Here is a 24,275-nt window from a genome sequence, read left to right on the forward strand (position 1 = left end):
TCTAAGATTGAGGGGCTGTCCCTACCCCGGGAAGGGTTTGGCCACAAAGTTGGGAGCACATAGAACTACCTTCCTAATATTTGTTTCCAACAAATAATAATGCACTTGTATTCATTTTGCTCTCAGGGCATCTTAAATCACGTGACATACTAGTTTCCTATTTCAAGAAACAAGGACAGTCTCATACTGCTTATTTAATATTGATACAGCATCTGTCTGCTGCAGGCCATCGGTTTTACGGTGTACAAAACATCCAATTTAGGAAAGACAGGTTACTTCCATGCTAAATAGGGCATTCAACAGGAACTAAATGCTTACAGTTCTGCCACACACCTACCACACACATCATTACGTCCAGCTACTGTACCCGAGTCACTTCAGCATCAATTGAAACAGGTTAACTAAATGCCAACATTGCCGATGTAACATCTGTATCGTTATTATTCCCCACATAGGGGAATTTCAAATAGGCTTTGTATATTTTGAGGTTAGCACCTATATTTGAAAGCCTGAAACCTAGAGAATTATCTGTGCTCGCTGGATTCCAGCTGGCATGAACAGAACATACCTCTTAACTATCATTTTCCTCTATGAGGGATCAAAAAGCTGTTTGATTCTGGTTATTAAAAGCAATTTTAGAGCCAACACAAGATAACACAGCACCTGCTACTCTACAAAGACATACTGACCCCAGCACAATTTTCAAAGACTACCCTGTTAAGCCAAGCCTGTTCTTTTGTGTTTTCATATGACCACTGTATAGTTTCCATTCACTGCAACCAGTAAATTGCTTTGCACAAAGGAGCACCTGCATTTTGAGCAGCACAGATACCAGAACACATCAGAGAAAGGCAGTCTGCTCAGAGGGGCATCCCGTCAAAGCAGGGAAAAAAAAAAGTCAGAATAAACTAACTCCTGACCACCAGTATCAAGAGCGTTTTAGATACCACACACTCATATGAGCAGCTGTCACTGTCTTAAGTTACATATTTGTCCAATTTTATCTCAAACTTAAGACCAAAAGCTGTGAGATCTTGGGGCACTAAGGCTGAGTGCTGTAAAGTGAGACCTAAAATACTCTATGATAAAAGCAAGTGCTTTACCTTCAGAATCAGTAATTTGAGCTTCACACCACAAAACAGAGTCTAAAGTGGTGATAATAATGTAGCACAGCAGAGTTGGACGAAACACAGCATGGGAATGAAGGAAATTACTATTTATTCTTTGACACGTATACAGCATATGCTATTTTACAGCAAGTCACCACTGGCATGGTGAAATGGAAGAGAAATACTCACTTTAGTCGATGAAAGTTGGAAGGCATTGGAGAAAAACACCACAGTTAGGACTGTTAATGACTTACACGTTGTTGATACAGGACTGAATTTGAAAACATGCTTTAACATTTATCATAATAATGAAGGTGGTTAGTGCCACATTAAAATAAAAATAGTTCTATACAATATGTTCAATTTGGTCATGTGCTATTTACAGATTTTACAAAAAACACACGAGCTTGTTACTTCAAGTCAGGCTAACAACAGGCCAGCAGAGTAACTCCTTGTATACAACTGATTATTAGTGCCTTAAGTGTAGGAAATCCAATTTCTAGCTATGCAGTGCAAGTTATTTGTCCAGGTCTGATTACGAAAGTGTCGATCTTGGGGGGGGGGGTGCGGGGGGGAGAGAAAAACAAAGAAGAAGGGATCTGATACACGTAAATAAAGTATTAAAACTCAATTTAAACCCTCTTTGGGGATTCAAACAGATTGCGATGGTAAAAAAGCTTGTTTTAGATTTAAGTAGACTGAAGTAGCTCTTCCTATCCCCTGCGTAATGGGCAACACTGGCAAAACAAGGTCTGTTACAATAAAATACAATAGACACTTAAATAAATAATCTTTAAAAAAAACTATGCAATGTTGAGAGTATGGAAGAACCCAGCAGGCTGCACCTGGAATGGTATTTTCTGCATGAGCGAGATTAGGCATACCTCATACAGAAACTGGTGTAAACAAGGACAGTCAAGAACCGAAAGTGAGGGAGCAGGAAGAGGGGCAAACTGAGAAGAAATCCTGACCGAGGTAGCAGTACTCTCTACCCAGAGCAGAAAGTTCTGCTTTTGAGTAAAACCTGACTGTATGACAAATTAAGTTCAGATGATCATGCAGAGGAGACAAACAGTTACATGCTTTTTTAGTTTTAGACAACACACATTCATTCCCTAAAATCTGCTGCCAATTTAGTTTGATAGTGTCCGCTGGCTCAAAAAAAATTTTTTTTTTTTACAGGATGAATAGACTATTGAACAGAACACTGTACATGCTTTTTCATCTACAAAAAAATATTTGCATAAAATAGTGTTAGTTCTCTGTACATGTCAATGGACACTTTAACTGTGTATAAAAGAGGAATATATTGCCCCCACTGAAGTCAGAAAAAGCAAAAAAACAAAATCTAGAGTATGAAACCTCCATCACCGGCAAATATGTTCATGTGAAAATTCAGCAGAAATAGACAGTTGCTCTAAACAATAAAAAAATTGATTAAGTTAAACCTTTCCTTTGAATGTAAAACTGTCACCATGTCAGTCAAGACCAGAACATATCACTAAAGTTAGTGTCTGTGCTGTAAAGCCAGATAACCAGGGGCATAGTAATGAACACAAACGGCCAGGAAACTCCTTCGGTGCATGCTGACAAAGAACACGGTTTGGTGGCAGGCCGCACACTATCTTTACCAGGTTCCAGGTAGTTACGGGCCACATATTTAAGTGTTTCATCCAGCAGAATGACAGGTAGCGAGATTTTCAACACCATCAGCCATTGCGTCACATTCAGAGGTGTGATCTGGAAGATAATCTGAAAGAAAAGCCAAGTGTTACTTTTTTTTTTTCCCCTCCTCCATCCCTTGCCTTAAGCTCCAATAAGGTTTTGCTCTATCTTTAAGTTTAGAGATGGGTGTAAGATACATGCACTTACTGGCAGCGGTTCCACATAAAGGATAAGGAAGTGGAGTGACATGGACAAGCAAATAGCGCCCACCAGCCAGATATTTTCCCATGGGGGCATCCTCATTAAGGACTGATTTTCTGATAGACTGCAACAGAAACATTGTACTCATAAGATTAATAAGAAATTTAATAAATCAGAAAACTGGAAAGAAAGGCAGCACGGCAAGTCACAAATAAGCCAGTCATGAATGAAAGGAAGATGCCAAGTAGGATTTACATAGGTTGCAACTTTTCATCACCTTGAAACTCTGCCTAGCAAAGGAGTTGCAGTTCACATCAGTCTTATATTTATGAATGAAAGCTTTCAGGCATTCTCCCCATTCCTGATCTAGTGTAGCTTCTGTGCTAAGACTCCAACATCCTCCTCACACGAGGGATAACAGAATGATGGGTCTAATAGCATAAGACAGAATCCTCCCCAGCGTATCAGATGCCTGGGGCCTTCGCCCCCCTCCCCCTGCTTCCCCTGCAATTCACTTATAGCCTGGATATACAAAGGGTCAAGTACTTGACCCTTTTTAATGCTTACTCTTTAAATCTGTTCTCCACACATTCAATCTACACTGAGGCTATTCTGCAGGAAAATTTGAGAACCCAACTTTCAGATGTGGAACAATATCCACGCAGGGCCACTGCATACACTTGTATTCAAAGTTTATTTGTTTTTAAATTAACTGACCTCCAAGTTATCAGAAAAAAAATACCCTTGACATTGTGCTATTTAGTGGTTTCCATTTATAATCTACTATTAATTGGCTGAACCTCCACTCCCTTAGGGCAGGAAAAACTATTTTCCATGTCTTCAACATTCTTATTTTAGTTCTCCTTGATATCACTTTATACCAACATAGGAGGAATATAATCTGATTGATGAGGCTCAAATTAAAAAATAATGGAAAACATTTCAGTTGCTCATGCTTAGTAGAATACCAGAGTGAACTGGCAGATTTAAAAATATACCTTATCATAAGAGATCAAAAGTTATCTAGGAGAGTCATTTTGCTTGCACTACCAGGATTTTGAAAGGAAGGATAACTCATTACTCATCAGCTGAGCTATCCATAAACTAAGAATCAAACTGCAAAAAAGCTATGATTTTAGATAAATTAAGCAGAAGCTTTGCTTTCCAGTTGGGAGATACTAACCTGTTGAGAGCATTGCACATTTCTATAGTGACAAGAACAGAAAGAGCCATTGTCATTGGATATGGAGACTCAAAAACCACACAGTCAACACCAGAGAAATCAGGGTTGTCCTCTTTGCACTGCAGAAAATGGCTCTAGAACAGAGTAACGTGAACTCATTATTGCTACAGTTTAAGTGTAAAATAGGTAATTATGAAGCAAACAGCTTTATAAAAACAAAACATTTCCATATGACTCCTATAAAGGAGTGTTTTTAACTTTTGCCAGCTTCAGAAAAATTCCTGTTAGCATCTATAAAGACTTCTGTAGATGACATTGCTTAGTTCTTCAAATTATTTAGAAGCTTAGGTATCCCACCTTTGAGCTTTAATATTAAGATTAGACAATCATGATAAAATTTAAACTAGTTTGAAAAAAAATCTCTAGCTATGTAAAACATTTTGACAAGCTATTGTTTTTACACATTCATTTCAAGTAATAAGTATAAAAGGAATACATTCAAAAAAAACAATAAACAAAACTGAGCAAATACCAGCTGATAAAAGGTAACTCTTGGACCACCATCAGCAGCGATAAACCACCAAGCAGCAGCACCCACTGTAGCAGCTCCAACATAACCTTAAGGAAAACAAAGTGCTTTTTCAGTGTTGTGAACTCTATGCAAGAAAAGATCTCACTTGCACCATGTGAGCTTCTACCTCAAGAGCTCCAAGTATTGAAAAAACAGATTTTATTTTGTCCGTCGCCTGTGCGAGCCTGTTCCAACAACTGCAGCTTAAACAGCCATTAGAATACTGTGGCGTTGGACAGAATCTGCTATCTGTTTATGGAAGTAGATAGCTGAAACTCAAGGCAAATAGGGGTTTCACTTGGAGTGATCAGCACACGATTTTTTCCCCCCTCAGAACCCAAAGTATCTTAAACATTAATATTGTTTACTTCCTAATAAGCATAAGGTTTATAAAGGCAGCTAGAAAATTAAGGTGACAACTTCTGGTGTGAAGGGAATGTTTGTTAAGTATCCCTGTAGATAGTTATCCTAGCCTCATATTACTACAGCTTTATTCTCCAAAGATTAAATTTACACCCATTGCTTTTACAAGTTGATATTCCTTATTTTCCCAATCACATCAACTAGCCCATAGTGCTCTTCTACTTGAGCAGAAAAAAAAAAAAAAAGACAGTTGTTATTTTCAGATTCAAAGTAGTTCTATGTATGAGCTCAATAGCTAATGTTAGTGCACACACATCAACAGCTGGTCCTGGCTCTTTAATCTTGATCCCAACACATATTTGTCTTTCTCAGCCCCTCCTGAGGATCAGCGCATGGACAAGCTACGATTGCAGTCCTACGCTTTGCACTGAACAGAAAGTATTTCAGCCTGGAATGGGTCAAATTGGAAGAGGCAGTGATAGAGTTCTTGAGTACAGAGGTCAGACTCAGGCTTAAGTTCAGCTACTGCTGAAAGGCTTCTCTCCTGAAGACTGTAACACTACCTGCCGTCAGACAATTTTGGAGGGCTAATCCAATACAGCAGTTACATTTCTAATGGTTCTCTCGTTCTCAAAAATCAAGAGATTCTGATGAAGTAGCAAGTAACATAATGATGTCATGTAACTAGGGCTTTTGCTGCCTCGGTTGCTACCAATAAAACAGTTAATATCACTTCTGCATTGTACCTATATGCACTAACTGCAAACATATATCAGAGCAAAGTGCTAATCAAAAAAAGGTGGTGGTGGGGGGGGGGAATACCAATTCCACAGCACATCTACTCCTAGCCGTCAAGACTCCAGGCTACAAGGAGATCAGACAAATTAGTTTCAAACAGGTCTCAAAAAAGTCTACATGCCTAAACTTGCTTAAAAATAAATAAAAGCTATCGCTACTTACATCCAATAGCTAGGTAACGGAAGAAGAGCCATCCACTGATCAGTGGCTCTTTTGGGTTGCGGGGAGGCTTATTCATGATATCAAGATCAGGAGGATTAAAGCCCAGAGCAGTAGCAGGGAGACCATCCGTCACAAGGTTTACCCATAACAGTTGGACAGGAATGAGAGCTTCAGGAAAACCCAGAGCAGCAGTCAAGAAGATACTATAAAAAAAACCCACCAACCAATTATTCTTGTGCATGTAAGAAAGTCTTTTACACCTTTTGTATCTCAAAACATAGAACCAGTTTTAAGTATCTAGGCTCCAAGGTGGAATACTATATGCAATGCAATGCTCATCTTTTGCAGTACACTAAAATTCTCCTTTAAATACTACTAAGGCTACAAGTATATGGGCTTCTGTACCATCACAATGAGTAATCACTTGGAGAACCTGTTTTCCTGGTTTTAGGGAGAAATATTGGAAGCTTAACAAAAAAAAAAACCACCAAACATTACTACTCTAGCACAAAGAAAAGACGGTCTTAAACCTACCAAACAACTTCTCCAACATTGGAGGAGATCAGGTAACGGATGAATTGCTTCATGTTGTTATAAATTGCACGCCCTTCTTCCACAGCAGCTACAATAGTTGAGAAATTATCGTCTGCTAAAACCATTTCAGAAGCAGTTTTAGCCACTGCAGTGCCAGATCCCATAGCAATTCCAATTTCTGCTTTCTTCAGTGCAGGAGCATCATTGACACCGTCACCAGTCTAAAACAAGAATTTGAAGTTGAAAAGACAAACGTGGACAATCGCATGCAGGACTGGATAGGAATTTTACATTGGGCATGGCATTTTAGATCTTTAAAATCAGCTACATGCAAAACTATTCTGAGGCTTTGAGTTAAGGGGAAACATGGAAGAAGTGTTTTCCCAGAGTGAGGCATTTGTCTCACCATTTGTCACTCACCATAGCTGTAATCTCGTCAAAAGACTGAAGAAACTCAACAATTTTAGACTTGTGGGAAGGTTCTACCCGGGCAAAGCAACGGGCATGGTGGCAGGCATCTCTCTGGGCAGCTAATGAGAGTTCATCAAATTCACGACCAGTAAAGGCTTTTGTAGAAACATCTTCATCTTCCACAAAGATACCAATCCGACGGCAAATGGCTACTGCTGTGCCTTTGTTATCACCAGTAATCATAATAACTCTAATACCAGCCTGTTTACACAGCTTTATAGATGAAGCTACTTCAATTCTCGGAGGATCCAGCATACCCACACAACCAACAAAGGTCAAGTTGGTCTGAAACAAGATAGCACAGAGTTTTAGAACAGAATTCAGCAGTCTTCCATCCGAAATTCATAAAATAATTTTTTACTTGCATGCTAAATATAAGTCCTAGCATAACATCATTTGTTTTTCCTTCCTCCCACAATATTCAGTGGTTCTACACTGAGCGATTAAACAGTGAGGCCTGCTACTCCACCATTTGGTCAAAATCAGCATTTTATACATGATATGCTTGCTCTTGCTAAGTCAGTTTTCATTCTGAAAGGGTTGCTTTAGAGGAGTTCTGTTTCACCACAGTCTTCACAGCGCTTTAGCTCTGACACTTGATTCAGACAGCTTGAGAACAACTGAAAGGTCACAAGTTCAAGGCACCTTAACAAACAAAAGAGGGAAAGGTGGAAGGCAATGCCTTTGGAGTCAGAGAATGCTACACGGCACTTCCTACAGGAGAGGCATACAGGAGGACAGATAGTCAATTCCCAGAGTGTGACCACACTCTGAAATGGGATTGTACATTCCCAAACGTCTCTTCCTTCAAATATGCTAACTTCAACAGTTAAGAGGCAATCTAGTTGTCAGCCTTGCAATGCAACCTGCAAACAGTCAAGTGTGTCCTCCCCGCCCCGCTCCTGCAATCAGTGCCAGGAGCGCAGCGTACAAAGCCAAAACTACCATGCAACTATTGTCATTTCACCACTCTAAATCCTAGATACAGATCTCATTGGAAAATTACAAAGTAGCTGAGAAGATAATCATGGACAGAGTTTTTGCAGCTGACAGTGTGGAGGAGGGGAAGCGAGCCTGCCCTTCAGAGCACAAACAGACAGTTATGGTTTCTTCATAAAATCCCAAAACAAGTCTAGCAGTTGAGCAATGTCAAATTAGAAACCACTACAGCTGAAACTGCAATGCAACTTTTTTGTAAGATTTTTCAGAGTCAGTCTTTAGAAACAGTTTAAGGTGATATGATCCTATATCCTATATATAAGGACATTATTTATGTATCTAAATATAATAGTATGATTGGCGAGTGACTGTTTTGCTGATATTTATACTTTTAGCCAAGAAGCAGCTGTATGCCAGCCATTAAGAACAAACAGGAAGTCTTTTTTTCTTTTGAAATCCAAAATAAACTGGGGAAATAGAGTAGGGGTTACAGGTATTGTATAGTAGACAGAATACACCCAAATTTTATCCCTTTAGTTTCTTCACAATAGCATATATAGCTATTTAAATTAATGTTTTCCCCCCACAGATGTGGGTTAACTTTTGTGTCCAACATCAAACACATCTGTTAAGACAAAATTCTCAATCTAACTTCCTCAAGTCAGTCACCATTCCCCAGTTTGCGAGAGAGGGAAGCGATAAAAGGAGGTTTTACTAAGCTAACCTCATAATTGATGAAATTTGAGGAGTCCTCAAGATTCATTTCTTCTTTTCTGGGTGGATTGTCATGGGTTGCCAGAGCCAAGCAGCGTAGTGTGTCTCTGCCAGTTCCCCACTCTCTAATAACAGACATTATTTTCTGCTTAATTCCTGATGTTAACGGTATTTTAGCATTTCCAACACGGACATGTGTACATCTGTCAATTACACCTTCAGGAGCACCCTGCAGAGACAGAGATCAGTTTTATAAATCACTTTCTGTCCTAACACGCGCTCAAATTACAGAACTCCACCTTCAAGCTGCAGTTAGCTTTGCCGTAACTTTTAGTGTTGTGCTGCCTTTGCAGCCATTTCATAACTGCACGTCTCACGTGTGGAGCTTACCTTAACAAACATCTTGCTCATGGATGTGCGGCTTGGTTTGTTCGGTGTGCAGTAGACAGACATTGATTTCCTGTCTCTTGAGAATTCTAGAGTGAACTCTTTCTTCATAAGTTGTTTTATCACCTTATGAAGGAACAATAGCATAACAGTATATTTAGATAATATACACTATAACTGCCTCCCCAATAAATTCCAAATAGAAGAGTACTGACCGAGTTGCAAGCATTTGCACGTTCAATTCTAGAAAGTCCTTTCAAGTCCGTGTCAAATACATTCATCTTTTCAACCAGGCAGGTAAGTGCCGTCTCTGTGGCTTCACCAACTTTTTCATATACTCCCTTAGCCTTTAGTTAACACAAAGCAAACATATAAAAAACCATAGGAGTTTACTTTAAATCTCACCATGGACCTATCAGAGATAAAGTTAAGTTTCACAATGAAAAGAAGTGCTTAACAGGTCTTACTACAGCTTATGAAATGCTCAAAGCTATTTTTAAAAAGCAACTTTGGAGTATACAGTTTATATGAAGCTTCAAGCCTTTCCTCTTAAGGCCAGCAGAGAAGGATGTCAATGTTTTCTCATGAATTAAGTGATGATGAGTTGTAGCAATTAAGGAGGCAAGGCAATGAAGTAGCCGCGCAGTCTACACAGCAAGACATCTCCAAGTTTCATATTACTCTTGCTGTTTGAGCTAAGTTTTCTCAGTGTTAAACAAACAATTTCTTCTTAGAATTAATACTTCAGAGGACCCAAATAACTCTCCCTTGAATAGAAGATTTACTACTGAAAGTTGTTACATAGACAGATGAGAACATTTATCCTCGTTTTCACAATTTTCACACTCTCTTCTGTTCTGATACACATATACTTACTTCATTGTAATCCAAAGAGGAGTCATTGCAGAGCGCACAGATCGTTGCAAGTTCCACAAGGCCATCATACCGGCTACATTTAATAAGTTTGTCATCTTTATGCCTTTCCAATGGAAGAAAAGGAGGAGATTTAAGTCAGCCACCTAGTATCAGCATCTCACCTCTTTCCCCTCTTTAATCCCTTTACTGTATTTCCACTTAGCACAATGGTTATTAGTTATGGCCACGACACTACAGAGATCACCAGAGAATTTGTCTACCTTGGAAAAAGAACATACTCCTATTAGAAATTACTGAGAAGAGTTGATTTTATAAAGGGGAGACTTGAAGTTCAGGGCAAACAGGCATAAACAGAATGACAAGATTATCCATGAAAGCAATACTTAATTACAAAACCATATTTCCTCCAATAACAATTATATTGGAACAGAAAACAGAAATAAAGAGCTTAGCGAAAGAATATGAAAGCAGTATTAAAGAGTACGCAGGACTTGAGGAGTTCCAAGGAGAGGGATATGGCTAGATAAATTAGGAGTTTACCTTCGTTTTACTGCTTTTTCTGCAGATTTACTGCTATGCATGGATTGGACAAGCAAAAAGCAGATGACTTGGCATTTTCAATTTCTTAAAAATTAATCTGTACTATATATGAACCTTCTAAACCAATGAAAAGCTAAGTCATTTCACAATACAAATTGTATTATTCATCATGAGGTGTGTGACTACCAGAAGAGAGTAATATAACAACTTTAATTAAAGCCCTGGGGGGGGGGGGGGGGGGGCAGGAGGAATTAATGCTCCAAAAGCATTAATGCTGCATAAGAATTAATAACATAGCCTATGACGTGTCTGATTACATAAGCCTTTGCTCAGTCTTTTAGTATTACAAACAATTCCAAGGTTGTATAACATAGTGTGTGAGTAAAAATTATTAAAAAATGTACTTGTTCTTTTAAGCATCATTTTGCATATAATTCTACAACCATAAGCAAAATTTAGTAATTTTATGCTCTTATCTCTTTCAAGTTCTCAGTAGCTCTCCATTTGTCAGTCTCATCTACCACAGCTTATGCTTCCTGTTTTCTCCTGTCCTGAACTTGAAGACAACTAGCATATTTGAATATTCATAGCTTGATATGCCAGTTTTTTCCTGCCTACCTGCTGTTCCTTTATCATACACAATTTCTGAAGAACGGCAAAAGCACACGGAATCCGAGTTGCTGGGTCAGTTCTGGGTGAAGGGTTATTTCCCCACCCTCGTTAAACTTCCGGCTTTTAGATTAGCAAGAGGTTAATTCACTTGACGTTCAAATACAATCTGCTAGCTTTTGCTGCAGTTTCCCCTCAATAATCATTGTTTTGTGCCATCAGTTTGCAAGCACGCACATTGTTGAACAGTTTGAAGAAGTTCTGTCAGATATAAGCCTACAATTTCTTAACCAAGAAATCAGTAGCTAAGAAATTTTAGTGTTTCAATATGGAATTTTGGTAATATATACTCCAAATGCATCTTTGAAGGCAAAGTTACATATCACATACTTTGAAAGTGAAAAATTATTGGTTTATTGCAAAAATATACTTAGGAATTACAGTAGGCTGTCTAAGCAGCTGTTGAGAAAAGTACTTGAAGTACAGGAAGACAAGCATCCGTCAGGAATGGGGTACATGTACACCAAGTCCTGCTTTGGGGCAGTGCAACAGATGAGATGACTTCTTAAGGCCAGTTACAAACTTTATTTTCAGTGACAGTATGCAATCCAAGGTGAAGTCAGTCACAGAAAAAATTCCATCCATAAACACTGAAATACATCAGTTAGCTTTAAAGGCTAGAGCGTTCAGCTGTTCATTTTCCTGACGCTCCAAAACAGCTTTTCTATGGTAATTTCCCTTCCACAGAAGGTTCTTTATGTACGTAAATGCAGCGCTATTAACATGCTTTTTCACATTTCCCAGTTTCAGCAAGTAAAATAGAACATTAACATACACTGATGACTGTCTTATTATACTTGACATCTGTCACTATGCTATATTTTATTATTTTGTTTATCTAGAGCTCTTACGAGACCAGCTAGAGCATGATAGCTGGATGCTTGACAAGATCTAGAATGTCATCTTGCTTAAGTAAAATTCTGTCTCTTGAAATGAAAGCCTAAGCTTTTGACAGCAATTAGCTTTGAAACAACAACAACAGAAAAAAAACAAAACAAAAAAAGACTTGGGGAATTAAGATTTCCATCTGCTAGGAACACTGTGGTCTTAACTGCTATGGAAATTAAACGAAGATAATCACTTCTAAGATTGCTGAAGACTGCATGAAGTCAGAGGGACACATGTGAAACTCCAGGTGGTTTCAAGATGTTTACAATAATGGAATCTATTTTGGCTTCACGCATAGGAGAACTCTGTAGAGGCTCTGCTTCTAGGAGATAAAATTCCTAAGTTGTCAAGATGAACCACCTATCCCATTGGTAGAGACTGGCAACTGAGAAAGGAAAACATGAACGTATCTTTCCTTTCCAAAGTGCGTGCATTAACAGGAACCCAAAACACCAAAGGCTGAGACGAAACTAACAGATCTGTCTTTAGTACTGAAGCACTGAGGCCCCATAACCTTATCGAGAGTAGGGAAAGAGGAATTTAAAGTAGATTTAAGGACCACCTGCAGCACATTAAAATAACTAACCTTAGTCTAAAAAAATCTGCAGTAAAATAAATCCTCTCAGCCTTCCCCAACTTATTTTTAGATTATTAGGCATTGCAGTACTGAATAATGTAGAAAATAAGGTTTTCACATGAGAGTTTACTTTCCTAGAATTTAATCTCCTTTTACTGGTCATTACCATTCCCCCTAATCCTTCAGTCTGTCCTCTCACTGGTTGAGAAACATCCGTTTATTAGCAAGTGTTATCAAATACTATACGCATCACTTTCCAAATCTGTAGCAATAGTCAATGGATAAACAGATAAATATTTAACTTCAACAAAACACTTACACTTCTCCCATGGGAGCATACGTTGACCCTGTTACAGTAAATTCGTTCAAAGAACAGCTATCTCCTTCTACTCGGTCCAGGACAAACATCTGAAATTAAAATTAACAGTATTACTGCCTTTAAATCTCTTGCATTAAATGTTGTTCAAATGGGCTTAATTTTAAGCAAGCAGGTACGAGGAGCAAGTCCTCAAGTTCAATAAGCAACTTAGACAAAACAAGATATGACACTGACCGAAATTCAATCCCATACATGTTTGAATAGCTCCTGGTATTTAAGCATGAAGTACAGAAAACAGCACTTCAATTTTCAAATGAGGTGCATCTAACAGTTGTGGCACAAGTAGATCAAAGAGTTGAAAAAATACACACACTGCGTACAGCATTAACTTTAGCTGTGAGGCCTACTCATATGTTCAGCTGACAATATTGACCCTAGCAAAAGTTTTTCCTAGGCTTCAGACTTGTAAACTAATTTTCATGTATGTTTGAAACAGCAGTTCCAATGAAAAGCAGCATAGGGCAGCTTGGGAAGAGACAGTTTTTGCAAAAGCAAAAATACAAAGCATCTACAAATAGTAGAAGCAGCTTCTAGATGTAGGAGAGGAGGTTGTAGGCAAGAGCTGGACTATGGTGAGTTTCCCTTAATACCAGCCACTAAGTGAAAGCATTTCCTGTCTTTGTTTTCTGCTCATACGTCATTTTGCCATCAGTACACTGCTAGATTAGAAACATTCAGACAGCTCAAGGGCCCCTGTAGCACAGACTGGAGTGTTATTTTCAAGTGAAGAATATGCTAATTTGAAGGATGCATTTGTACCCCATAAGGCATCTGCATCTCTTAATCTTTCCTTTGTTTCCTGTTTCCACTGTAGGAGAGCTGCAGACAGAACCAAATCTGGGAAGACAGAGATTTAAAAAAAAAAAAAAAAAAAACACACAACACAACACACACAGTGCCTGAAGTTGTGATATTTCATCATGACAAACGGCTACTCTATTGAACCATCCACCTTGCTGGAGCAGTAGTAGAGAAGAAACAATGACTCATTGATTGACAGTATACCTTATTAGATCTTATTACTAGCTTGTTAGTATAAATCATTTTGCCATATCATGTTTTAGCAATGTCTCACTTTCTCTTCATTGTGCTGCCTTATGTTTTAGGCACGCATCTTCACAAAACATAGCCTAATCAGGTGATTAGCAACTGATCTGCAGTAATATCTGGAGACCTTATAGTCTCCAAAGTGGTTTTAAAAATCAAAAAACTAAACCAGCAGATAAATTAAAAACCCACAAGGCAGCGTCACTGCATTCTGGCCAGAGGCAGACACCAACAGGAAGATAATAAAGAGACAGCATGTCTTCCCCTGAAGAAGGGTCCCTTTCAACTGAAACATTTTAGTATAGGGTTCCTTTGAACACTTAGGAGTTACTACTTAACATTATGATAAAGTTAAAACTCCAGACAGAATTACTGTTGCAGAAAAGACTACCTCGAAAGCTAGGTAATCTTTCTGCTTAGCCTGAAACCAATAATAAGTTAGGATTTTGCTACTTCTTGCAAACTCTTGCAATTGAGGTTATTACGTAGCTGCCACAGATATCAAGGATGTAAGTAAACTGTACTGCACCAAATCTACTCCTTATATTTGGAGGACCCAAGTATTTTAGAGCATTCTGAGCTTTTAAATAAACAGCTCCAAAGGTTTCCAAATGAGAGTTAACAAGGAAGCTGCCTGCTTTTGGCATCTGTGTGACCAAAAAAACCCTGCAAAGACTAGGGCAGTTATGCAACTCTACTGCAAGTAACCTCCTCTAGAATATTGATGAGCAGCTGCTTTGTGTCTCTTAGGTATAAATACTACAAGGCTTAAGCAAGCAGAACAAGTCAACCACCAATTAAAAAGAAAGAGCCAATCACGTGAGAATAAAGAGTTTAGGACTTAAACTTTTGCCAAAAAACAGTGGTCTGTAGTGCTCAACATTTACATGTTTGTAATTCTAACCCAACGTAATGGCTCTCAACAAACATTTGATGTCAGAGAGTTGCTATGCTGCTGATCATCTACAATTATTCAACTAAGAACTTTACGTTTTCTCCATAAAACTCCTACAGGGAATTTTAAGCAAATGAGAAGCACATAAAACTGGCAACAGAACATGCACCATGTCAAGTGACCAGCTATACACGTCCCACGTTAAATCAGCACTAGAAAGAATATCGGGGTAAGGGAGGAGAGGCAAGAAGAGACAAGAGCTACAGGACTGTTATGCTAACCTAAAAATAAGCCATGCATTGAAGGCAACCCAGGCAATGCAGGTGGTGGTGTCAACTGCATCTCCAATTTACCATATCAGTCAAAGATTACATGTTGAAAACACTACAGTGATCTACGTCAGAGCAATAAGATAGCCAAACAAAGGTGGAGTTGTTCAGCAGTGAAAATAACCTCAGACATCCAAGCTGCTTCTAGTAAAGCTTCCACCCTTTTCTCACTGCTAAGATTCTCCACCACTGAAACACCTCAGAGAGCATACAACTTCAATGTAGCGGAGGCAAGTACCAATAAGTTACAGGAGTGAGGTTAAAAAGAAACGAGACAAAGCGGTGTGGAAGAGTACTGAATTTCCTGTCATTTCAGACTTCCATTTAATGCTGGTTCCTCATGTCCCCACAAGCCACAAGACAGAGCTTGAGAGGGAATGGGAAGATTGCTCCAGATTGAACTAAATCAGAAGACAGACAGCAGTCACACGCTACAGAATATTCTGCTTTATGGCATTATCTTTCTATGGAAAGAGGTCAAAGTGTTCTATACTCACATACCCCCTTCTATAACACAACCTATCTTATCTTTCTGAAGCGGTGGACAAATCATACTAAATAATTAGCATTAGACTAAATGGCTTAAGATAGCAAACGGAAAGCTGCTTGCAAACAATTTTTCTTCCATCAAGTGCGGGTACGGCTATTTTTGGCCATGATTAAATTAAGGGAAGAGATAAAAGCCTTAAACACTACACGCTGGAACACTGAATTAGAAGTGGAAGCTTATCTTAGGAAAATAAAGCAAGATTTTGATGATATGAGAACCAGAAAACTCATGATCAAAAGAATTCGAGCAATGTGACTATTCAGAGCGGCTGAGGAGAGAAAGAAAAGCAGAGGAAGTCCGTTCAACATACCCTGCAAACTGACATCTGATTCGTGGTCAGAGTACCAGTCTTGTCAGAACAAATAACCGAGGTGCACCCCAAGGTTTCCACTGAGGGAAGACTTCTAACGATAGCGTTCTTCTTGGCCATTCTGCGGGTTCCAAGAGCCAAGCAGGTGGTAATGACAGCAGGCAAACCCTCAGGAATAGCAGCAACAGCAAGAGCAACAGCAATTTTAAAGTAATAGATAGCACCTCGAATCCAGGAGCCACCATGAACTGGATCATTGAAGTGACCGATGTTTATTATCCAAACAGCAATGCAGATAAGTGAGATGACTTTAGACAGCTGCTCTCCAAACTCGTCCAGTTTCTGTTGGAGTGGAGTTCTCTCTTGTTCAGTAGCCACCATCTCATCACGAATTTTGCCAATTTCGGTGTTTACTCCTGTTGCAATAACCACTCCCATAGCTTTACCAGCAGCAATGTTAGTACCCTAAAGTCAACCAAGGAGAGGGGAGAAAAAAATTTTTTAGTGAATCTGTAAACATACTGCCTTGCAACAGGCCTACTCCAGATTCCAAGATTAATCAGAACTTGATCTCAGCAGAAAGTGCTAGATTTTCTCTCTTATTCTGGCTAATTTGTGAGGCAGTGATCATGTGGTTCACATATTCCATTCTTATCAGCTTTGATAATTTGTTTTGGATTCTGTTTTGACAGTCATTCTTTCAGAACTTGGGAAAAGAGAGGAAAGGAGCACCAGTCCTTAAAGAAGCATCATTAAACTCCACTTTTTTTTGGTTTACTCTCTCGCTATAACAACTAAATACAATACTTTAACACGATCAATCAGACGGAGCAGACACATCAAAACTAGCACGGCAAGGAAATCCATAATGAAATACCCCACAGCAAGAGCCAGGCTTGGATTCCTGCAAAACCTCATCTATTACCCTGCTCCTCACTAAATCAATTTGTCTAATAAACTGCTCTGCGCCCTCTCCACAAACTTTACCATCCTTTAGATTATAAGCAGTATTTAAGAATACTCTCCAGTTCATAATTCCCAAAGGATTTTTTGTTTGAACATACATGCATTATCACCATTCTTGTATCTGGGGACTACTTCCTGTTGCAAATACCTTGTCGCAAAACACTTGTCTTTTTAGAAAACTAACCTTTATTGAGACAGTGGGTAGAAAACAGGAGGAGTTGACAGGAAGCTTGACACACTATAAGGCACATGTCTTTCCTATCAAAGGCTTAAAGATACAAAGACTGGAGTTGTTGCTGTCTTGCACCATTTTAACGTTATTTGGTTTACAGAAGTCAAGTCAAACTTTTAAAGCCTAGCCTGCTACAATAAGTCTACAACATAAAACAACAAGCAGCTAAGAATCCTCATGCAAGTAACAAAATAAGAGATTGAGATTCAGCTAGGACAAGCAAAAAAGGTGGAAAAAAACCAGGGAAAATGCTTTTCCCCCAGTGTTTGCAAGACACTCAATATTCTAGCATAGATTTTCTGTTTACAGAATGGGCTCAAATTGAATCAGTATTGTCCTACTATACGCAGCAGCATAACTAAACCCAGCAGCTGAGTAAGCAGAATGCATTTCCACTGGAATAATTTAAGGACTTTTTTTTTTTTAATCTGGCAAAACACAATCCTAATAAGGGTATTTACTAGGAGTAACAGTTGTGTTCCGTGGGACTCCTTGTATGAACATGCTTAACATGAGCAAGAACAATTAGATTCTCTACAAGAAATCTACCAACAATAAGAGAATTATTTCAATATCTGAAGACAAGTAATATCCTTCGAATTGTTCCATGAAACTAATCTGAATAAGCCATTTCATAACTGTGGTATTATGTAGCTAAAACTGAGAAACAGCAAAGTTGGGTATTCTTATCAATCTTAAGAAAGATTAATTTAGAAAAAAACAAATAGCTATGTATTTTTTGGGGGGGGGGGGGGGGTTGTTTGTTTGTTTTGTTTTTTTAAGTGCAGGCACTCTTAACACTTTCCTGTGAAGGACACAAATAAAGTTTCCCTATATAAATTGGTTTCAATAAGCATCCTCTCTGAAGACACCTTATAATAGAAGTTCCTTCTAATTTCTAAATCTCTGAATTCGATGCACGTGGTCATATGCATACAGAATACAGCAAGGAAGTCAATACAGCTTTTAGGTGCAGATCTAAAACTCTGCATATTTTCATTTACCAGCTCCTGCATTATTTTACATTGTTTTAAAAGTTCCAAAACATACAACTTACAGAAAAAAGCATATTCTTCTTGTCTTGGTTTACAGCACGAGGATCGGGCACAGGGTCAGTATGTTTAATAACAGATACAGATTCACCTAAAATGAAGATTATACAGAGATTATACACAACTTTTCATTTCCCTACTGAACAAGATTATACCCTCTTCCGTCCTAAAAACTTCCCTTCATATTTCCTCCTGTGACTTTACTTAATCACCTAGGTGAAACACAACATTTCAGTCGATCAAAAACATTGAACAGCTATCTTTTAGTGAAAATAGGATAGCATTTAATTAAAATAACCATTTTGTATGGTTAGAATTAATGAAGAATACACCTTTACTTTCAAGGGACACGAAAGTGGTCAAACAGCTGATACTCCACATTTTAATACAGCAAGATCTACCACATGAAGAGTCAACACTCAAGAGTATTTCACCAGGATCTTTTTACTCTAGAATGTTAGTTTGTGTACTTCTCATGCAGTAACAAGTATTTCTGTTCCCTGTACGTTAGATGAGTTGTGTTCTCATTCAGGTAAGTAGATCCTACCACTGTTACACATTCTCTGGCAGGCCTTACATTTTTCTACTAATTTTTATTATCTCATGCAGTCAACTGTCAGTTACCATCTTTAGTTGGAAGTCTTCAGAAAACTGTTCCATAAAAATCTTAAATATAGATCCATTTCTGTGAACATGTCATACAGGAATAGAAAGTTTTCTTTTCTATAAGGATAGATTTTAATGACTACATCAAATTTCATAAGGGTGGTAACTCAGTGACTGAAGCAAAGAGCATACTTCAAGAGAGTCAAAGCTTCCTATCAAAAGCCTTGATAAATAACATCTCACACTTCTGTCCTTTAACTGTTTGGAGACCCAAGCATTAACTTAAAATAGGCTGGAAACAAAAAACGAATTTGGGAGGGGGGAGGGGCTGGGAGAATCTGTTCAGTTATTTAAATATAGACATTGAACCATTATTCCCTTTGTTAGAGACTTCTGGTAGATGTTTTCTTCTCGTTATTTCAGTTCTGATTGCTTGACAAAACAGGGACTGCCTACATTTTCACATGCTAAATATAAGTAAAATTGAGACACTCGCTCAGAGGTCAGCAATACATCAGTCCTATGCTATTCAAGATCTGTACTGAGAAACTTTGGAGCCTGCTTCAAGACAGACAGTGATCAAGACTAAGTTTTTTGATGAATAGTTTATGGTTTTAAAATTCAGGGCTAGTTGACGTTAACTTATGCTACCAAAACAGGCAAACAGATCTTCGAGTTCCAGCCAAGAGAAAAATTGTTGTAGCATGCTTGGTTGCCTCTTAGTTTCTTTCCTATACTCAGAAGTAGCATTAGGTTGTTTTGCTTTCAACAAATCTGAAAAGTGCTCTAAATATAGCTCCTATATTCCAGAGCGAGTATCAGAAGACGCATGAACGTGCGTGCACAGAATTTCAGCAAATAAAGTTTTAGTGTACTCAGTCTTTAATAACAGCAACTCAAAAGCTGCCTGTATTTCAAGTGTTATCCATTTCTGTCTCACAAGAGAGAATAATAAGCATCACAGAAGGCAAAATTCATTTAATAAATTCCCATACTTCCTTCATATTTGAGCAGCAACGAAGACGTTCAAATCTAGAAGACTTCATAAACTGGAATAGAAATTCCTAATTTTTAGTTCCCCACAACTTTACTAGTGTCTCTAGTATCATCTAACATCAAAAAAGCACTGCAAGCCTCAGTGAGAATGTTCAACCCATGAAACTGAACATACAAAGCCAAAGACCAAGAAATACATTTAGCCACTTCAGGATTTAAGTTATTAGACTGGAAACGTACTGTACTTGAATGCAACACATCGAATAGCCACAGGCTTGTCTCTAAGGGACTATTCCAAACAAACAGTGAAAAGGCATTTTCAAATATGTGCATAATTATCCAAAAATCACAAAAGCTATACCTGTGAGAATTGACTGGTCTACCCTTAGAGTTGTAGATTTGATGGAAGTAATTCTTATATCAGCAGGAACCTTATCTCCAACTGCAAGAAAACAAGTAAGAGAACGTTAGAATGCAATTATTTGAAAGACTGAGGACTAGACATAATATTACCTCTTTCAGTCAGGAAAATGATTTTCTAATAACTGTTCAATTGACTAATAGCTGCTTTCAGCTTTTGTGGATTGACATACTTTAATTGTATGAACATCCAAGATTTCTTAGGCGATTTAAACTTGTCGTCAAGATCTCTACCCCAACCCAGCTTCAAAACAGTTGTGATTCACTATCTCTTGTTCTTATATCACATGACTACCATTTGATAGCAAAGGGAGAACATTCTCAAGAGAAAGATATCAATTCCAGAATACATATCAAAAAAACCCTGCAGCTAAGATGAACCAAGTTTCCTTTTCAGAAGGACTGCCCTGGCAAATCTCCTGGTTGTTTTCTTTGGGTCAGATGTGACAGCCAGTCTTCTGCCATCCAAAGATCAGAGAGTCATCTGCATTCATTCATTTTTAGACTACAAGAAGTTGTATTTTCTTCCTCTTTGGCATCAATTGTGAGAATAATGCGCTTCCACAAGTCTGCTGTTTAATGTTATACCCTGAATACTGCTATATTATTTTTAGAGTTGGAAGTTAAATCCTAATTGTATGGTAGCTTTTTTTTTTTTTTTTTAAATTACAGTAATGCTACTCACAGTCCAAAACCCAGTTAAAATTTTGGCAGAACTCTATGCTGTGTTTATCTTGTCTTATGACATTTACTTCTACTTTGTAGAACACAAAGAACACTGAGGAAAGAAATCCCCCTCGAGCAAGCGTTCAAGTTGCTTCCCGACATCAAGGTAGCAGACAGAACAAGACGTTAACAGGACGCTCCTAAAGATGGCAGAGAGTAGGGGCTGGTTGCCAGAGCTGCGTAGCCAGTTTTTCTCCAGCATCTTTATTGTCACTGAATTAATTCTCCACTTTTCTATTCTCCTTCCTCTGGCTTTTCCTGGTTTATAAGACAAGCAATAGAAAAACCAAAAGGTCCACAATTTTGAGACCAATGGCAAATAAGTGGTTATGTACAGCAAATTAACTTGTTAAATGTATGTGTCACAGTTCTGACTCGTGCGGGGGGGCGGGGTAGGGGGGTGTCTACATTCTACCTGTCAGTATTTTTAACAAACACGTATAATCCTATTCCTAAAGTGGATTTAGCAGTGCAAGCATTAAGCATCAACTTCATTTTTATTACGAAATAACGCATACAAAACAAAGGAGGGAGAATACTTTGATCACTAGCTAATAAGATCTGATCTTGTCAGTAGGTGGACTCTAATTTGTCCCCACAGTAAAATGAAAACAAGCTCCAATTCCTGCAGGAATCACTTATGCAACGATCAGCAACAATGCACATTACCAAACAATGCCAGGAGAACGTTCGGAGCGGTGCTACAACCTTAGAACATACAACCTCTCGGACAAAAATTATGGAACAGAAAGGTGATGAGAAGCATTAAGCGCTACTCTGAACTTCCAGTGAAGTTGCTCTCCGTGACTTTTCATAAGGCCAAAAAAGCCCCAGCCACCATCAAAAACAGCAAAAGATCGAGTAGTTCGGCTTCAAGGGTCTTCTTGTAAACATTATGTATATGAAGGGGTCCAATAAACAGCCACAAATTCCCTGTTTGTATCATTATAGCATGTGAAAACTAATTTAAGCCACAATGCCCTTGAGCAGCAAGGGAAAATAGCATTAGACAAACAGTGACCTAGGCCAAAAATGGGAAAACTATTCAATGTTCTCTCCTGACGTCGTGAGGAGGTCTATATGTAGACATATAATAGCAGCTGGTTTTCAGCTATCACTGAACAACAGGCTAATACTTCAGCATACTGTGGTGTAAGGCCTGTCGATCTGTGTCAATTTTTGCTGTACTTTTAGCAGCTGGAAGACTACAGCCATCTCAAATACACTATTACCTTTGACAAGACTACGTTAAAAACTTTATCACTTTACAACACACAAAAGAGAAGCTGTGAGCAAATACCTCAAAGCACTCAAGTAACTGGATCAAATATAGGGGAAAGCTTGCAAGAGCCATCTTTTAATCTACTGCTTTTGAACAGCTTTAAGTTGTTTAAACTCAAAATGCAACATTAAAAATTTAAAGTGTCAGGAGCGACCCCTGCTCTAGTAGACTATTGGTATCTGAATGACAGTATTTCCATGAAAGTTACTTCTAATCACTACCAATTGTCCAAAGCAACAGAACCAAGATGTTAAATTTATCACAGTACTGTAGCCTGTAAGCTTAGCTCGACAATTTAAGACATGTATATTCCCCTCACCATCTCCATTTTAGAAGGCTGTAAAAAGATATTCAAGGCATTTCCAATGGACAGGAAAGCTTTGCATCAGGGTTCAATTACAAAACTATTTTGAGCAACTCTTTATAAAATAACAGCTACAACACGAAGTCATTTACAGTCTTGAATATACTTTCATGAGCTGAACTGAAAATTAGGAGATGTGGCTCAAAGTGTTTAGCAAGTAGTCTAGGACAGATCTCATCCACGGGTAAAGTATTCATTTCCACATACTTTAACATGGGAAAGAAACCAATCTCATGTTCGGTTATTTTTGTTTATTCAATCATACTTCAGCCCACAGAACCAATAAAAATATTATCCATGGCTACTAACTTGGAAGGGAGCAAGACAACAAGAAACTAATAGGGGAATATGCATTTGTGTTGCCTACTAAAGCCATGCTACAATTGAAATGGATATAACCCCTCAGCTTTATGTTTAAAGAGGCAAGTCAACTGCAGAAACATTTTTCATCAACTATTTTTACTTAAGTTTTCAATCCTAAAGAGTCACTTGATTTCTATAACAGCTCAGAATAGTCAAGGAAGCCGGTTTATAAGCTGTCCAGATGCATTTTCTTAAAGTGTAGTTACATATGTCTGTTTAGAAGTAGCCTGGCCCCTAAAATGGAGTCCAAAAAATCCATTTCATTTAACTGTGCCTGAGTCTTTTCTGAAGCTGACAATTTACAGCTTTCGCTCCTTGATAAAAATTGGAGTCACATTTAGTTTTAGTATGAATTAGGTTAATGTCCAACACTATTTCCTTTTAAACAAGCCATATGCCTTCTGTGAAAATATGGACAATTTAATACCTGAAAATAATGGGTTCTTCAGCTACCTATAAATAAGTAGCAACGTTATCTTGCCAAGATTCCCATTGATTACACCTAACTTCCTAGTCTTTCTTCTCAAGTTCAAGGCTCCCCATATCTTACCTTACTCCTCCCACTGAAGTGGCAGTACTGCAGTTCAATCGCTACTCTGTGTACACTCATGTACATGTATGTTCAATTTTAAGCCTAGGACAATCTTATTTAATCAACGGAGCATACCTAAAGTGAAACAGGTGCCTCAAATATTTGCAGAAATTACTGCAGTACCTTAAAGATTGGTCTTTTTCAGTAAGAGAGTTCAAATCTTCAGATTTGTGTGGGCTAGGACTACTTTAATCAGCCATGCATCAGAAACGCCTAAAAATCGACTGTTGTCTAACACCATATGCAAGCCAGCAGTGTATTTTGTCAATTTGCTTAAGGGCTGATTAGGCCACAAATACATTTGTTTTAAACCACTGCAAAATGGCTGCCGACACTGCAGCCTAAATCCTCAAAATGAATTTAAGTACCTAGCTCCCTTCAGTGGAAGGGATCCTTCAGTGGGTTTCTGTGGAAATACAGCATCTTAATACCTCAGACACCCTAGAATTAACTTGCTTCTAACAGTTCAAAATTCCCAGTTTTAGCATTTCTAAACATATGTACAGCTCCAGTCCTTCC

At 38.3% G+C, this 24,275-nt stretch overlaps 1 protein-coding gene across 3 annotated transcripts in view; it reads right to left on the minus strand.

Annotated features, from left to right (window-relative positions):
- Positions 1–24,275, minus strand: part of ATP2A2 (ATPase sarcoplasmic/endoplasmic reticulum Ca2+ transporting 2) — a 49,413-nt gene that overhangs the window by 4,013 nt on the left and 21,125 nt on the right. The window contains exons 6-20 of one of the 3 annotated variants that reach the window (XR_011135120.1): positions 20,371–20,451; positions 18,413–18,498; positions 16,158–16,622; positions 12,967–13,055; positions 9,974–10,076; positions 9,313–9,444; positions 9,101–9,223; positions 8,721–8,939; positions 7,007–7,342; positions 6,587–6,807; positions 6,053–6,255; positions 4,691–4,776; positions 4,159–4,292; positions 2,982–3,099; positions 1,299–2,861 (exon numbers count right to left, since the gene is read on the minus strand). Coding sequence is in view for 2 of the 3 variants with exons in the window: in XM_068911249.1 (XP_068767350.1) it covers positions 2,592–2,861; positions 2,982–3,099; positions 4,159–4,292; positions 4,691–4,776; positions 6,053–6,255; positions 6,587–6,807; positions 7,007–7,342; positions 8,721–8,939; positions 9,101–9,223; positions 9,313–9,444; positions 9,974–10,076; positions 12,967–13,055; positions 16,158–16,622; positions 18,413–18,498; positions 20,371–20,451 (2,666 nt within the window). In the remaining variant the exon portion in view is untranslated. Of the gene's footprint in view, positions 1–1,201; positions 2,862–2,981; positions 3,100–4,158; positions 4,293–4,690; positions 4,777–6,052; positions 6,256–6,586; positions 6,808–7,006; positions 7,343–8,720; positions 8,940–9,100; positions 9,224–9,312; positions 9,445–9,973; positions 10,077–12,966; positions 13,056–16,157; positions 16,623–18,412; positions 18,499–20,370; positions 20,452–24,275 lie in introns of those variants that run through there. The other 2 variants (XM_068911250.1, XM_068911249.1) reach the window with 2 other exon arrangements.

Source organism: Struthio camelus, chromosome 17 (genome assembly GCF_040807025.1).
Source record: "Struthio camelus isolate bStrCam1 chromosome 17, bStrCam1.hap1, whole genome shotgun sequence".
Lineage (NCBI taxonomy): Eukaryota > Metazoa > Chordata > Aves > Struthioniformes > Struthionidae > Struthio > Struthio camelus.